Source organism: Poecilia latipinna, unplaced genomic scaffold (assembly GCF_001443285.1).
Source record: "Poecilia latipinna isolate Pla-1442-1.1 unplaced genomic scaffold, P_latipinna-1.0 Scaffold2986, whole genome shotgun sequence".
Taxonomy (NCBI): Eukaryota; Metazoa; Chordata; class Actinopteri; order Cyprinodontiformes; family Poeciliidae; genus Poecilia; species Poecilia latipinna.
Genome location: NW_015115602.1, coordinates 77,589 through 95,107, shown reverse-complemented (window position 1 = coordinate 95,107; position 17,519 = coordinate 77,589). Strand labels below are relative to the sequence as shown.

At 36.7% G+C, this 17,519-nt stretch overlaps 1 protein-coding gene across 2 annotated transcripts; it reads left to right on the top strand.

Moving 5' to 3' along the window:
• The first annotated feature begins 3,823 nt into the window (after window positions 1–3,823).
• hdgfl3 (HDGF like 3) lies at window positions 3,824–17,199 on the top strand. Of its 2 annotated transcripts, none has more exons than XM_015022338.1 (6): window positions 3,824–4,156; window positions 5,284–5,360; window positions 8,500–8,638; window positions 8,809–8,970; window positions 12,686–12,817; window positions 15,069–17,199. In XM_015022338.1, the coding sequence occupies exons 1-6, from the start codon at window positions 4,073–4,075 to the stop codon at window positions 15,093–15,095; spliced, it is 621 nt and encodes a 206-aa protein (XP_014877824.1). In that variant the 5' UTR covers window positions 3,824–4,072; the 3' UTR covers window positions 15,096–17,199. The 2 variants fall into 2 exon arrangements, with proteins under 2 accessions (XP_014877824.1, XP_014877823.1); XM_015022337.1 differs by having other exon boundaries at window positions 3,825–4,156; window positions 12,683–12,817.
• The last annotated feature ends 320 nt before the right edge of the window (window positions 17,200–17,519 follow it).

Genomic DNA, 17,519 nt, shown 5'->3' with positions numbered 1-17,519 from the left:
CAGCTGCAACTGCTGGAGTGAGAGCTGTTGGAATCCGATATTTCACAGCTGTGTTCCATGAGGAGAACTACTCTGTATTTATTCCAAGAAAAGATCAGTGTGATGTTTGTGTTTCATTCAAACATGGAAATATCAGTAAGGCTGCATACAACGCACATGTCACCAAGAAGGATGAAGCGAGGCAAGAGAAATCTAGGGACAAGGATTCTGCTGATAAAGAGAAGTCCGTTTGGACAATGGACTTGCAAGCTGTGCTACTGTGTCCAAAAACCCAAGCCAGCAGCCTGTATTACAAAACAAAACTGCAGGTCCACAACTTTACCCTTTTCAACTTGAGATCAAAGGAAGGCTACTGCTATGTTTGGGATGAATCAGAAGGTGACCTCTGTAGCGAGGTATTTGCACATCCTCAGTATCATCATTTTGAAGGTGTGATCAAAGGCCTTCCAGACCTCAAGGAGCGACGGTTGCGGTTATCAGAATCGCAATACATGTGTAGCAAATGCATACTCTGAGCTTGCAAGGAAATATGGGGTGCTAATAACCCAGAAATATCTTCTTGCAGGTCATACACAAATGGAGTGTGATAGTACTATTGAACGAAAAATAGTTGCAGATATCTTCACCCCAAGAGACTATGTCGTTGTACTCCAGACTGCAAGAATCAGGCCATCACCTTACTATGTGAAAGTGCTCAAGCACGATGAGTTCCTGAAGCTGAATGGATCTTACTTCTTCAGCATCAGACCAGGCAAAAAAGTTGGAGACCCGACTGTGCATGACTTGCGGGGTCTTCAGTTTAGCAGTGAAGGCAAGGTCCATTTCAAGCTGTCCTTTTCAGAAGACTCTGTGTGGGAAGAACTGCCACAAAGAGTGCAGGTGCCAAATGGGCCAATGGCATGGATAAGTTTGTTTCCATGTGCTCTGCCAATCAAAGAGAGAAAGTTCCAGGACCTCCAGTCAATGAAACCCATCATGCCTGTCGAGTGTCATCACTTCTTTGACAATTTGCCACACTAATAGGCATCAGACAAGAACCCAGCAAAGAAGAGCTGGAAGGAGAAGTGGAAAAAATGCACATGCCTCCTCAGCATTATGTTTTGTTAGTTTGTGCTGTAAAATTGCCTAGGTCACAAAGGCATGTTCAGAAATTTGCCTAAGTCATTTAATTCTGTCATGTTCCATGTTTGACTGACCTTGCTGTTTGTATGTCAAAAGACATCTGTTGTTACAACTTTTTTGATTAAAATTGTTCGTAAATATCATTTATTCAACAAATGGTTCAGTTTTTTGTGTTTCCTGAAGAATTGCAAAAAATGACTTAGGCAATTATTTTAAGGTGACGATATTCTACTTCTTAGATTAATTTTTAGATCATCATGCAGAGACTCCTATTATTACAACCCAGAAAAGGAATTAGACCAGAGGATACTTACTTATACTTATCTAGCAACCCTGAACAGGAGCACCTAGTTTACATACTTTAGATCAACATTAGATTATTTTTCTTCTTTTGCTCTTTCCTTTGGTTTTTTTTTGTTTGTATTTCCTTTTAATTCCTGTGAAGCACTTTGTATTGCCTTGTTGCTGAAAATGTGCTATATAAATAAAATTGCCTTTACCTTTTACCAATGCAATAACAGCCAGTTTTGCTAGTTTTGATTTCTAAGCCATAACGAGGCAGTTTATCATGATTCAGCCAAAGTAATGAAATGAACAAACTGCGGTCTGATTTTTATTGTTAATGTGTTTCATCCTGTTGAGCAGTGAAAATAAATAAAAAGTGTTACATGTCTTTAGCTTTAAGTATTTACTTACTAGTTGTTTTTTGCTTGTTCATTTACTTCCTGATCCCCATCTGCATTGTGTGATGTTAGTACTACATCTGTAACCCAGCAATGCAGTTGAAGTTCTAGATAGAGCATTAAAAGCATAAAACTATGGAAAGATATTTTAACATTTAAAAGTTACATTTGAGAATGTCATATATTATAATGGCCTTATATAGACAAATAGGTTTAAGATACTTCAACGTGGAAATTCCAGTTATGGATACCTTTATGAATTGTTCACACAGTTGGAAACAAGACAGAATATAACAACCATTGTTGTAGACAGCAGTAGGCAGCATGAAGGCAGGTAAAGCACTAAGGGCAGATAACCTCCCAATTAACTTAAATATTTAAGACTAAGCTACTTACATGTCTAATAGATGTTATTGTGTAGGTATTTCAAACTAAAAGTTTACCCAAATTCCTAACATATGCATTGATGGTATTGCTCCTACGAAAACTGGAAAAATCCAGACAAATGTGGAATCATAAGACCATTAAGTCTGGTAAATACTGATCTTAAAATCCTACGTGAAGCTGCCAAAAGGAGAATTGATGCCCAGCATAATACAGAGATTATGTATCCATAACATCACATTTAGGAGACTATTTAGATATTTAAACTCTGTTCAAAGTAAAGGTTTCTGGGTAGAATTCAGTGTGATATTCAATAAAATACAATATCAGATATTTGGTTCATACAAGTTGAATCAAGAATTTAGATTCTAATTTAAAAACAATTAGTTATGTCTTATAATGTGAGAGAAAATAATGCAGAAATATCTTTGTTTAACTAGGTGAGGAAAGTTTTCTTGCATAATGTAAAATAATTGTTTGGTTGAAACTTTGGTTACCTCAAGTAATGTAATTTGAGAACTTAATATTACAAGAAATGTAAAAATAATATTAGGTTGTTTTAACTTAACTTTTGAAGGTGGAAAAACATATTGGTTTGTAATTGAACCTAAAAGCACATGTCGCCTTTTATATTTCCTTTTTCCTTAATAAAAGGCAATGTTAGTAATTTTAAAAGGTTATTGTACTTAAAAATGTATTGTTCTTTGCTATTTTGGATTTTATCATCTGCTATTTATGTTTATTGTGTAGGAACTTAACTTTGGAGGTTTTATTAATTAAATGTATTTATTTTTCATATTATGCAAATCCTTGCATTTGCACTCTTCCCCACCCTTTATATTGAAACAATTTACCTCACTTTAATTCTGTTTTTGATTTGATAACTTTGTTCTGATCTGAGTGTATGAAAAGTATTTTATAAAAAAGGCTGATTGATGCAGCATCTCTTTTTACTCTCCAGTCTGATGAAGAGATGGAGGTTAGGCCTGCCTGTCCATGCCTACTGGTAGAAACTCCAGAATCATGAACAGAAAAGCTTGTGGTACCCCGTCCTGTGGCTTGAAATGTCATGGAAAACACATAAAAGTTTTTACAAAGGCTTAATGAATCTATAGCATTTACACACAGTGTTTTTATATGAATTGACTTTTAAAACCCACTAGTGCTAAGTAACTTTCATAGCATTACAGGTGTTCCTCCTTAGTGTTTTATAACACAAACCGAGACAAATTTATTAGCTATCAAGATAGAATAATAACAAATCTTAAAAAGTAGTTTTTTTTCAAACACCAGCACATATAAGTACTATTGTGTACTTATGAAGTTTTACACAAAATGATTTAACTTAAAAAATTTTTTAACAACAATGTCCTCTCTGGGTTGCTGTATATGATTATAAAATCACCTCATGGTAAATAAATAAACAAATAAATGAATAAATAAAAGCTATAACAGGGAACTGAATTTATAACATTGGGGAACTAAAAGAGCAATTTATTATTAAAGATATTTCATCATATTTTGGCAAAAAAAAGAAAAAAAGAAAAATAGTTGTAACAAAAAAAAAAGAACAGGAGGAGAGGAAATTAAATATTTATTTTAACCGGAAATGAACTGTCATTAATATGACATATTTTGCTTTTCTTACTGGATCCGTACTCCAATTTAGGCCATTCTCAATTACATCTACTCTTGACTTTGTGCGTAAGAGAAAAGGTCTGTTATGGGTCCCATTTCCCGCATTTTTTATTTATTTATTTTCATGTAAACTGCAGTCTTCATATAAAAACTTGATGATTCAAAATTTAGACAAGCGTTTAGGGCCCAGTTAGATGTGATCAGGATTATCAAGTTCGCCCAAATATCAGCGTTTCTTCAGCGACATGGCTCGACCACGACCGCGGGAATACAAGGCAGGGGATCTGGTTTTCGCAAAGATGAAGGGATACCCGCACTGGCCAGCGAGGGTGAGTCTGTGCTGCAGCCGGGCTGAAAGCGCAGAGAGGCGGCAGTGTTTCCACAGAGCGGCCGGCTGACTGCACGGTTCTCAGCAGGATGGACTGTGTTACTGGGGCAGGTTCTCCTGCTGCCGTCAGTCGGTCTGCTGGCATGCTAATGACGGCTGGAGAGGAAAAAGGAACATTTGTCGTCACCATTTTCCCTGCGAATATTTTGGTGAAGACAACATTTTTAGATATTTCAACAAACGAGCGGAGAAAGTGCTTGAATTGTATCCAGTATTCCAGAATATATAAGGCACTTGACCTGTAGTTACCTTAGCCCAGGTAACTACAGGTCTGTTTTAACAATGTTAAACGTTGCACTTAGTCTTTTGGTAAGACCTGCACCTAATTAATGCGCTCATGTGTACTGCAACCGACACGGACGGATCTGTCGTGTCATTTTAGCGACTACTGTTAAGGTTACCTTCAAACAGTAGTTTCCGACTTTCTCGTTTTTTCTTTTATCACACTCAGGCTCTTTCTTAACACGTAAGATCAAACATTTTGTGAACAACGTATCTGTAGAAGATGGATAGCAGGTAACTCTGCTCTCTTTCTCGTTCTTTCTTCGGGAATCTTAGAGGAGAATATAAGGTTTATGGGTTAAAATGTGATCTAACTAGCGTAAAAGAAAAAGAGAAAAACTCTATCATTTCAACTCAAGTGTAGAAAACTAAAAAAAAAACCAAGAATGCTAACGCTGAACAACTTAATGAAAGCAAATACACAATTACTGTACTGAAAATAATTGTTTGTATGCTTAGGTTTGCTATAAAATCTTTTGAGTTCGTTTTAAATTTTTTTTCTGAAGACATTCTGATTTTAATTTCTTGAAAGAGATATTAGCGATTGAACTCTGGAAACTCTAGTAACCATTAAGTACAGATTCCACACTTTTCCATATCGTTCTAGCGGGGTACTTTGTATTGTCCTGGTAAATACAGCTGCTTGGAATAACTGTAAAGCTAATTTTTAGAATTTTCATATTAAATAATAAAATATAGTAAAACTGAACTGCACACAGTCTGTGAATAAAATTCTAACTTGTGTAATCTACATTTAGGAATTTTTTCTCTCTTCCTGTCATTCAGATTGATGAGCTTCCAGAAGGAGCAGTCAAACCTCCTGCCAACAAATACCCAATCTTCTTCTTTGGGACCCATGAAACGTATGCGCATTTATTTGTTTGTTTTCAAACAGGAAAACTATTATTATACATAATTTGCTTTATATTTAACTTTCATCCAGTTGTCACATCTATATTTTGACGTTCTACTCATTTGCTATTTCTATATATTTTCTTTCTTATATTATTTTGTCTTTGTACTATTTTTCACTCACAAGCATACACAAACACAAAAATTTAATATTTATGATTCAGTGTTTAACCTACAAATGATTACAGACTGAATTAACTTCACCGTCTCAGTACGAAGTAGTTCTCATTCATTAATATATTTTATATGATTAAAAGTTTTTAATAAGATATAGTTCATGATGTCATGCATCAGTTAGCATACTGACTTAATATTTCCTTGAGTTTATTTCTTTCCTATTCTCCTTGCTCTCACAAAATACTTTTAAATGTGGCCCAAGTATGAAAAGAGCTCTTCTCACTCACATATTTTCATATTATTTAGTTGTCAAATCTAAGCCAGTACATTTTAATTAAAACATATTTAGCGATTGTACCTCAGGGAATAATTTGTCAGCTGACGGTTCAGTTGAAGTGAACTATGGTGCGGTTTGGTATATGTGAACGCTAAGCGGACCGTAGAACACTCCAAAAGCAAGAAAGGGACTATAACCCCAGGGCATTCTGGGTATTCTATCAAAACAACCATGCAAGTCTAACACTAGAGGGAGAAAAGAATCATGGTCTTTTGCCAACTTTAGACAAAAGAGAAATCCTTTGATTGCTAAATTCTCACACCAATCTCTTTGTGTTTACATTTCACGAAGACGAAAGCTGTGATCCGTGTCTTTTTTTGAGGTTTTTCTGTGGTTTCCTTCAGTGGCTCTTGATACATCTCCACTACGGACAAGGGAGGGAACAGATTGCTGAATGGGGTTAGTCCATTTGTCACAGTGCAGCATGAAAGAGAATTGCACCAGCTGAAAACATTTAACAAATGTTGCAATTTTGGTCCCCAATCAAACCAAGTCTATGTAAGTGTATTAAGTTCTTTTCCTCCATTGATAACAGTTGTACCATTAATATTGAAGTTGTGATAATAGCACAAATAAACTTAACAGAAATGCAGCTCTCATGACTTCCAAGTTTGTTTTACTTTTCGTGTTTTACTGTTTGACTCGCCCCCCTCATTTCTGTAATATTCGGAGCAATAATTGTTGCCCATGTGGGCAGTGGGCATTTGACCATATCCCAGTCATCCTCCACAGAATTTGGTGTGGATTTGATCCTGCTTAAGGGAGTTACAGCTGTTTGAAATATTCTAATCAACACAGTTGATTTAAATTCCAATATAATCCAGTTCAGTTGTTTACAGATTGACAAAAATTATGCATATGTCAGTTAAAGCTAACCGTACGCAAATGACAAGATAACAAAATTTTCCACTATCATAGTCTCTGTTTTGAGTAAGTAATACAAAATGGCAGCTTTGTTCCACAAAAGTCTGTAGGGTTTTCACAATACAGCCCCGGATCCAGAGAAGTTTAGCAGAGGGGACATTGGTTTATTTTGGGGGAGCACAGTAAACAAGCTTTTACTTTAATATAAATATATAAGCAAACCTTTATGTAACCTTTCAAATAAAATAACCATGTTTATTAATACAAAATAAATAAGGATGTATACAGTGGCATGTTTAAAATGTTGAGTAATTATGCTCAAATTTGCATAAACATTAGCTCACATGTTGCAGAAATCTAAAAATCTAATGTTTCCAATCTCTGAAGTCTATTCCTTTAAATGCAAAATTAATCTACTCAATTATTATTATTATTATTATTATTATTATTATTATTATTATTAGCAATAATAACAATATTTATTATTAAACTATCAGTAATTATTATTAGCAATAATAATATTACTCAAGTAAAAGAAAAAAAGTACAGTGCAGTACTCTTACCATTTTTCCCAAAATGTTGCTCAAGTAAATGTAACCATATTGCCAACTTTTGAACATAGATAACATCAGCAGCTCATACTTGTTAACAAGCTTAACATGATATATTGGTATTATCACGTCATCATTTAGTTAACATTATCTCTGCATCCAACAGCATTAATCAACTCACTCCGTTAGTTTGGGGGGCAAAAAACTATCAAACTTCTTTGCCTTTTGCTGGTTTGTTTCCATGCGTAGCAGCAGCAGGTCTCCTTCACTGCTGTACAGGTGTAAAACTGGCTTGAACATCTTAGCATTCGTGTTGCCTTTAAAGCCATTTCGGAAAAACACAACATGTTACAACATGTTAGTGAATTAAATAGTTATGGTTGTCACGGCTGAAAGAAGTGCAGAGGACAGAGGGCACAGATATGGGAAAGGCGAGAGTCCCTACTATATCAAATCAAGATAGGAATAACAGAAAGTTGGCCATACTGAGGTAAAAATAATTTTAAAAAATAGCTTCCAGTCTTTGGGGGGGAGGGGTGCATGGCTCACTCTGTGGGCGAACAATGCCCACCCATGCCACCGGGCCCTGTCACAGTGGCTCCAAGATGCTTTTTTCTGTCATTACTGGATTTCATAATCTTCAGTCAAAGCAGGGCTTTGGGCTGATTGCTTCAATGCTTCTAGGAGGCGTTGTGGAGGAATTAGGCCTCATCCACCAAATCTTTGACTGAATGAATCTCTTTTTGGAGCTGGATTAGATGAGCTCTATCCTATTCAATTAGAACAAAACATATGCCACAGTGGTGACTTCAGACTTTTTTATACTTTTCTACAAGTATAAAAAATTTCATACCTTTTTGATAACATTAGGTAAACAAGGGGGAGTACTGAAAGTTTCACGGGACACTGCATTGCGACTGCACCTTTAAGGGTACATGAAGAAGGTAAATGTTATAAATGTTTCTTTGTTCATATCTTAAGCTGAACCATAAACACACTTCTGTTTAGTGATGCTAAGTAGACCTGCACTCAGCACAAGTTCATTTTTTAAATAAATATTAGCATTGCTAATTTTAACATTCTCCCAAAATTAAATACCACCCATTAAGGCAATCATTTGAACACCACACTAATTACTTGTACATACATATACATTTACTCAATACTTGCTTGAGAGCAAAAGAATACTTTCAAGCATATTTTATTCATTTTCCCTTTTAGTGCATTCTTAGGTTCAAAGGATCTTCTGCCCTACAAAGACTATAAAGACAAATTTGGCAAGTCAAACAAGAGAAAAGGCTTCAATGAAGGCTTGTGGGAGATTGAAAACAACCCTGGAGTCAAGTTCACAGGTTATCAGGTCAGTTGGCAGCTCGCATCGTCTTTGGTTCAAAGGAAAGTCAGAATAACTACACAAGGGGGTTGCAAAACAGAGCATGTTTAATGGTACAAATAAAGAACTGTTCAAAGCAGAGCCCGTTTTTTGTAAGAAAGGCAAACCTGTCTTAACCTATACTGTCTGACGTATAGGCCATGCAGCAGCAGAGCTCATCAGAAACAGAAGAGGGAGGAAACACTGCCGATGGCAGCAGTGAGGGTGATGACGGTGACTCTGTTCAGGAAGAAGATAGCAAGAAAAAGTTAAAGGAAGACAAGACTGGATCCAAAAGGAAAAAAATACCCTCTTCTAAGGTATGATGTGACAATAAGATGCAGGTTGTAAATTAAATGGAAGTCGACTTTATAGCTATGACCGGACACCATATTTAACACTTGTGTTATTTTAGGGGATAATTCAAAAAGTGTAGTACAGAGTGCCTGAATGTTAAAATTGACCTTTTACTATGCCTTTGCTTGTGCAGGTATAGTAAGTATACCTGCATTTGGTTATTATAGTGTTCATAATTCTTCTGGATGTTTTGTTTGTAGTTTAATATCAAAGGAGGATTTTGGGGAATTTATTATATAAAATATATGAAGAGACACCAACACTCTAGATCAGAAATCCCCAGTCCAGTAATGAATAAGGCCTGTTGTATTTTCATTTAGCTTGGTTTTGATTTTCACAAACTTCCTTTTGTGTTGAAATATGAAATGTTTCAGATCAATAACTACAAGTATGGGCTGTTCCTAAACATATTGGAAAGCCTGCAGTTTGGTGTGGAGTTGAATGTTTGACTTGTCCCGAACTCAACATTTGACCTTGCCTAAATCTGTAACATCTGACATGTTTAGATGAAAGATGAAACTTATATCTGTGAAGTTGGTAACTGCTGCCATTCCTTCTGTAGAGTGATTTCATGACCTCCAAGGTTTCCCCCAGAAAACTTGTTAAGCCTGGTGGTCGGGGCACTGAGGCGGTCTACTGGGGTTTTGTATTAAAAGAAAATATTATTGGGTAATTATGTTACTGGAAGACATTGCCGACAATACTTAAACCAACAACTATAGAATCTTAAAAACAACAAATTAATAAAATAAATATCAATTATTTGCACTTCTGTTAAATCCAAATTAATTCATCAGTTAGTGAATCTGAAAACATGATGTAATGCTGATCACATTTAAAACCGGCTCAAGGCATAAATGAACTAAGAGAATATCAGTGGTGCTAAATTTGATTTAATGGTTTCAGCATAGATAAATTAAAATATTTTAAATTGTTTAACATTTAAATTTAAGATTTTAAGGAGCTGGCAAGTTTACTTTGTAAAAGTTCAAAGAACAATATCCATAGTTAGATTGTTCTGTTACCATCGTTACAATTTGATACTATGAATTTAATCTTTGAGTTGTAGTTGTTCATTAATGCATCTTAGTAAACTTAGTAAGACTTCAAATAGACAAAGCAATTGATATGCATTGTATTGCTACAAAAATAAAGCAAAATCAAAACAATAAATAAGTCATGCAACATGCTGGCTTTCACCCATGGAGGTGAGTGCGAAAGCTCCTTCACGTGTTGAACCCCTGGTCCACTAACGCACCGGCTAACCGGGAAGTCAAACTTTATTTATAACCGCAGACAGAATTAGCATGCTGAGATGTAAACGCACACGACACATATAATGCTTTGTTCACAAAGAAATATTCTCACTGCACACTCGCATTGAGCTGCACGAGCAGAGCAAACGCGATGGATTTAAACTTGATTCCTAACTTGATGAATTCTACAAAGACATCCTCTTCCTCACAGGCGGGGTTTCATATAAATGTCCATATAGGGGAGCCACGTAAAGCATGGCAGCCCGCCAGGCCTATAATAGGAGGAAACTGACCTCAGTTATTACAGTTTGGAAAGTGAACTGCACCAAGTGAAGAAATGTAAATACTGTAAATGTGCTGAGAGCATCAACTCAAATGACTGAAAAGCAATTTACTGTATGGCATGTGAGTTGTATAGAACATTGATAGCCTCTGACTGTGTACATTTCTGAGAAATATATTAATTTGGCACAAAGGGTTCTATAAAAATTTAAGACACTTTAATCCTGCGCCACTGCCATGCCCAGTCATTTAAAAAAAATTAATAAAATGTTACTATTTACATTTTCCAAAATGTAGAAATGATACAGTATTTATTTTTGGTGTCTTCATTTTTTGTCTTCATTGCCACTAAGTTATTACTTAGTGTAATAAAGAATGTTGTATTCTTTACTACAGTCTGTCTTTGTTAGGATTTAGGGCCAAAAGTAAAAAATCTGCTATTTCTGCTGTAAATGGAAGCAGTCACTCACATTCATCTCCCTACTTAGCAACAACAGTTGCCTAGCAACTGGTCTCCATTGTGCAGAGCACATGTGGTGCATTTGAAGGAATGTGATGCTTTTTAGGAGCACTGCTCTCATCATATAATAAAATTTGAGTACAACTTTTTTCCCTTCACAGATAAAATAATTTGAAAACGATTTACTCACATTGTTTTTGTCTGATTAAAATTAGTATTGTCATTAAAGCATGAATATAGCACACTGTATGTGGGGAATGATTTAGTTCTACAAATGGTTGCCTTTCTCAGTTTTCCCCATGGTTTTTGGCCTTCATTAACTGGGATGTCCCTATGAATTTTAACTTAGTGCCTTGCTGTAAGAGCTGAGCTGTGACCTTTCACTGCTTGGTTAGAAAATGCATTTGCTGTTTTTAAGTTTTCATGACAAGAAAAAATGAAGAATGTTTCACATAAAATTTGAGTTTAGCTCAAGTTTCTGAACAAGAGGGAAGTCAGACTTCCAGACTGATATGACAAGATCTAAACAGTGTAAATAAGCAATAAGGAAATCTACAAAACAGACACATGAATATCTGAACTTTCACTGCTCTGTGTGGCAGCTGGGAAACACCTAAAACTCTCAGGCCATAGTCCCTAAGAAACACTGGCCTAGGATGTAGACAATAAAGTTAGCTGCAATTTGTCTTCTGCATTTTATATGCAGATACATTGATAATAAAGTCAAATTACTTTGTAAATAGAAAAAACTTGCTAAAAATGGAAAATTGGATCTGTTTATGTTCAGGTTCTATCAAGTTCACACTGCAGCCTGAAGTGACCCAATTCCGATTTTTTTGACGTAATGCGACCTGTATCCGATCTTTTCATGGCAGTGTGAACAGCACAGGTCGGATTCTTTTTCGAATGTGGGCAGGATCAATGCAGCAGCTATCAGAAGATTTTGGAGCACTTCATGTTGCCATCTGCTGAAAAGTTTTATGGAGATGAAAATTTAATTTGGTCTGGAACCGGTTCTTCTCCACAATCTTCCTCAGGGTCCGGTCACCTCTTCTCGTTGTGCAGCGTTTTCTGCCACACTTTTTCCTTCCTACTGACTTCCCACTGAGGTGCCTTGATATAACACTCTGCAAACAGCCGATTCGTTCAGAAATTTCTTTCTGTTTCTCACCCTCTTGCTTGAGGATGTCAGTGATGGCCTTCTGGACAGCAGTCAGGTCAGCAGTCTGACCCATGATTCCGGTTTTGAGTAATGAACCAGGCTGGGAGTTTTTAAAGGCCTCAGGAATCTTTTTCAGGAGTTACTTTGTTGATTCAGATGATTATTTTTATTGCTCGTTCAGAGAACCTTTTCATAATATTCTAATTTTTTGAGACAGGGATTTTGGGTTTTCATGAGCTGTTTGCCAAAATCATCAGTATTAAAACAATAAAAGACCTGAAATATTTCAGTTGGTGTGCAATGAATCTAAAATATATGACAATTTAATTTTTATCATGACATTATGGAAAATAATGAACTTTATCACAATATTCTAATTTTATGACCAGCACCTGTTTATGATTGAATGATTCTTGTATATAAGAAGATGATTTAAAGTCACCGACATTCCAACTGAGGATGACTTTATGTTGAGAAACATGCCGGGTAGATCATGATGTGCTTGTCTTTCACAGCAGTCCTCAAAACTGTCCAGGGTCTCATCTGAAGAGGATGACCAGGAAAGGGATGGCAAAGATGAAGACCAAAAGAGTGACTCGGAGGGAGCAGACCACGACAGCAACTTTATCCAAAAGACTACCGACGCTAAGGTGGGGGTCCTAATGATTAGCACTTTTTAAAAATATTTTAGTCTTTTTTAAACAAAGCATCAATCTAATCACCTGCAAATATTTGAGCTGCCAGTAGCCCTTTTTAAAAGCTCTTTTCAATCTTTGATTGGTATGTGTTTTCAACTTCTTGGAAACTGGCTGAAAGTGATGATGAGACAGAATGGCAGGTTAACCTGGTCCACTGCTGGTATGTGCTTCATTTTGGAATAGTCACAAAACTGTAATGTCCATGTAGTGACCGGATAGGTTCAGATTACAAATATTTAAGGCAGTTCTATAAAAGTCAATGACAGCAAGTCCTCGTTAGAAGCAAAGAGGAGCTCCTTTAGATTCACAGTCCTGCTCCATGTCCTGATAGCACACCCAGATCAGTTACCTTGGTTTTATCCAAATGTCCATCACAATGTTTTTTTTTTTTTTTCTGTTTTATATAATAATTTTTTTGGCACTAGTGGCCTTTACTTGACAGGAATGTGACAGGAGAAGGAGAAACAGACATGTGGCAAAGGAACCACGGATGGAATTCAAACTCAGGACGGCCTTATTCGGGTCTTTAGCCTCTGTATTCAGGGCGCCCGCTCTAACCGCATTGGTTTTAAAAGCGAAATTATAATGCACTGTTTTGAACTAAGTAAACCTCTGCGGGGAGAAGCTTTTATTTTCAAAATAGGAGATTCAATTAATATGCATTGTGTAATATTAATGCATTGAGTGCTTCAGATTAACCACATCCCTTAACTACTACTGCTTTGTTTGTAAAGCACTTTAAAATAATACTAGCTGCAACAAAGTGCTGTACAGATAAAAATAAATAAACATTCAAAATATGGAAAGGACGAAAGACAATAATAGACAATAAAATGCAATAACAGAGGTAAAAGTAAAAGTCTCAACATGTGTTAAAACTGCACAGTGGCGCAGTTGGTAGAGCTGTCGCCTTGCAGCAAGAAGGTTCTGGGTTCACTTCCCAGCCCTGGACATGGAGCTTGTATGTTCTCCCTGTGCATGTGTGGGTTTTCTCTGAGTCCTCTGGTTTCCTCCCACAGTCTAAAAACATGACTGTCAGGTTGTGTGTGTGCATGGTTGTTTGTTTGTCCTGTGTGTTGCCCTGCGACAGACTGGCGACCTGTCCAGGGTGACCCTGCTTCTTGCCTGGAAAGTGAGCTGGAGATAAGCACCAGCAACCCTCCTGACCCCACTAAGGGACAAGGGTGTAAAGAAAATGGATGTGTTAAAAGCCAAAAAATAAAAATGTGACTTAAGAGGAGGTTTAAAAGTGAACAATAAGGAACACTTCTAATATAAAGCCACAAATTGTTCCATAATTTGGAAGCAGCAACACTAAAAGCTCTGTCTCCTCTGAGCTTCAAGTGTTTGCATCCCCCATTTTTTCAAAATATCAGGAAGTGTTTGTGGCAAAGTAAAATGAGTTTTACTTTGCTAGACTGAAGACAGAATTAGCTTTTCGCATTATAAAGATTTTAGATCCCTAAACTAGGATCTGAAGGTCTGTTGGACTAGACCAGGGAACCAGGGGTCCTCAACTTCAGGCCTCCAGGGCTGATGTCTTTGCTTCAACACCCAAGTCAAATAATGAGGTCATCAGCAGGACCCCGGAGAACTTGGCTATATACTGAGGAAGTAATTCAGTTATTTGATTTAAGTGTTGGACCAGGGACACATCTAAAAGTTGAGGACACTGACCTAAATATTTAGGACTCATTGTCGTACAAAGACTCTCTGTTTCACTCACTAAGGCACACACAATTTCCCAATGACAACATTACAATTATTGTTGGTAAAAATCAAAGGTAAGGGAATTTGTGTTATGGACTTGGACTCCAAACAGGACAAATGTGTTAAAGGGAATTTTGTTTCTCTCCACTGATCCTACATGCATGCTCGGTGTAAGCTGCAAAGTCAATGCATGCAGCTACATGCTCCTCCAGGAGGAGACAGTGCTGCATGTCAGTGACTTGATGGAATCTACTGGGTTTCTTTAGGTGGAAACGTTTTACTCAATTTGAATAATAAACTCTTTCATGCATTGTTTGATTACTAGGATCAACTAGAATGTATGTATGATTTGATTGATTTGACTTTTTATTTAGGTAAAGTGTTTTGACATGACATGTTGTGAAAACTAGTTATATAAATAAAGTCAATGGAATTGAATTAAATTGAACTTTTTCATTTTATTGATTTTAAATACTTAATTTTGTCCATGCAGAACCAGTTGCTTATGGAAGAGCACTGAAGGAGAGAACATGCCAGGAGGATCCCTCTTTTTAGCGATGATGTTGGAGAATTGAATCAAGTACCTGGTTTGTCATGTTCAGCCATCAGTGACTGCAATCATCACCTCCATCTCTGTGGTGGACTCTCATTTTGTGTATGTGAGAAATTTGGACCCTAAGAGCTTCCAGAATCCAACCTGAGGAGAAAATGAGGGCAAAACTGGGCTTTCATTTGTCAGCACTAATAACAGAGCTGTCAGAATTAAAATAAAGGCTTTTATTTTTTTCAACATGATATCTTGGAATACTATTGTTTATATTATTATGGTTGATTTATACATTTACACAATTACATCTAATCTAGTCTTTGTGTTCACTAAGCCTTTCTTCAAATAAACAACCCAGAATAGAGAAGAACTGCCACTGATTAAAAACAAATCAAAAGACATCAATAAAATGTACCAGCTTAAGAACAAGGTATGATTTTACATTACTCACTGAAGAGTTCCATCTGGGACACATTTTGTCTTACTCTTTTTGGGTGGGTTTGGTTTTTTGGGAAGTGTTATGTGATCAGATACCTCAACGCTCAGCTGCCTCCCCACTCTAAAGCTTCCAGACTAAAAGATTCTGACTTATCACAACATTATTTTGTTTAACTTGCAGTTGAATGGAGTCCAGGATGATTTTGCAGTTTTATGAAGACAAACAATCTGAAACAGTAAGCAATTTGAGGAAGCAGCCAAATAGCTTACTGGACAATTGTAATGTTGTGTTCACATCAAACGCAAATGGAGGTGCGTCGAGGGCCCGTTGTAGTGCGTTTGACGCATCTAGTGCAGTGTTATTTGAACCATTTGGAGAGTTTTGAGCGTTTGACATGCTAATAGCGTCCAGTGCATTGGACAAATAGGCCATCAAGGAAAACAACAGCTAGAGATTTTGACACGCCTCCACATAGACTTTGAATGTAAACCAGATGTGCAATTGCTAGATGAGACCAAAATCTCAACAATCTCCATTCAAAGTGCAAAGTGCACAGATGTCGAACTTGAAGCGTCAGACTCGTTTGGTGTGAACACACCATAACTTCTATCTCAATTTGGGAATCTTCCAGTTTACATTTGATTGTCGTCTCTGTGATTGACTGTGATTATATAAACACGTCACGTTTGCCATATGGAGCCGCCCCACAATGTATCCTACTCCTCTCTTTGCAGCCCATAAATACTTTTCTAGATTCACCCCTAGTGTAGTGTTGCTGATTTTAATGAGCAGATGGATTGCTATGACTGTTCTTTGCTCATCTACACGACAAATTCAATTTAGCAACAGAATGTACAAATATAGTCTTTGAGAATGGACAGCACTACGAGAAATAGGAGGTTTCAGTTTGAGAATGGATCACTTCGCCAGCTTCTGAACAGCCAGTTTTCTCTTTGTGTTAGCTGCTTCAGCAAACCATTATCCATTTTGGATAAAATGTTCTTAAAGCTGTGGTTATTCCACTATGTCTTCTTTAGGCCAGGCTTTCAAATTAAACACGTAAAGCACCCTTATGAGAGTGTTGTGAACAGGTGTGAAGCTTAAAATGTACTAGTACATGAATGTTTGCTGAAATTAGCAGGTTATTTTCCTGTAGCTTGGTTCTCCTGACTGCTCAGTCCAGAGTAGGGTCAGTTGGGAGCTCAGTAAAAAAGATGGACTCCATGCCAGGCTTTTGACTCTGCCTTATAGATTCAGGTGAAACTATAGATGCTCTGGGCCCAAAGGTAGACATGTCCCCAGGCTTACTGTTTGTCTGTCCTCTTCCCAACTCTAGCATGCAGTTGAAGAAAGAGGCCTAGTCAATTATTTATCTCTACACCCAAGTCAGTGTTTTTCCCCCCTACACTGATGGGTGTACCCACTTTTAGATAGGAGGTGAAGTTTGAGGACTGTTTTGGCCGAATGATTGAGGCTTTGACCCTTTGGATTTAAAGGACTGAACTACCTCGTCTCATACTCAGCTTCTACAGAGTTCTGCTAATGGCCTAATTTTATGATCAAGGTGTGTTGACAGAAACACTAAAACTAAATAAAACAGTTTATAAGCGAGATGTAAATGAATTTTACTTAAAAAAAAACAAACAAAACAAATAATACTATCATTGTCAGATGCTTTAAAAATATGTGTGATGATTTAGGACAACATTATGAAATATAATGATTTCGTATTGGTTTCTAAAATATTTTATTATTATGCTGTACCTCAGCATTCCAACTTTTGTCCGGAGCTTCAACTCCCAACCTCTTTTGGAAAATATCTTAATATGGCTCCAGAAAAGCCATGACCATGTTTAAGTTTGTATGTTTTTATTGTCTTTATACATTTTAAGTTGTACTGTGTTTGCTTGTTGTTTTTCTTGCTGTTGCTCTTTCTCTTTCATACCAACTAGCCAGTT

Excerpts from the sequence above, each read along its gene's own strand:
- hdgfl3 (XM_015022337.1), top strand. The coding sequence starts at position 4,073 with ATGGCTCGACCACGACCGCGGGAATACAAGGCAGGGGATCTGGTTTTC. Across the intron at positions 4,157-5,283 it reads ACCCGCACTGGCCAGCGAGG|ATTGATGAGCTTCCAGAAGG; the intron begins GTGAGTCTGTGC and ends CCTGTCATTCAG. Across the intron at positions 8,639-8,808 it reads TCAAGTTCACAGGTTATCAG|GCCATGCAGCAGCAGAGCTC; the intron begins GTCAGTTGGCAG and ends TCTGACGTATAG.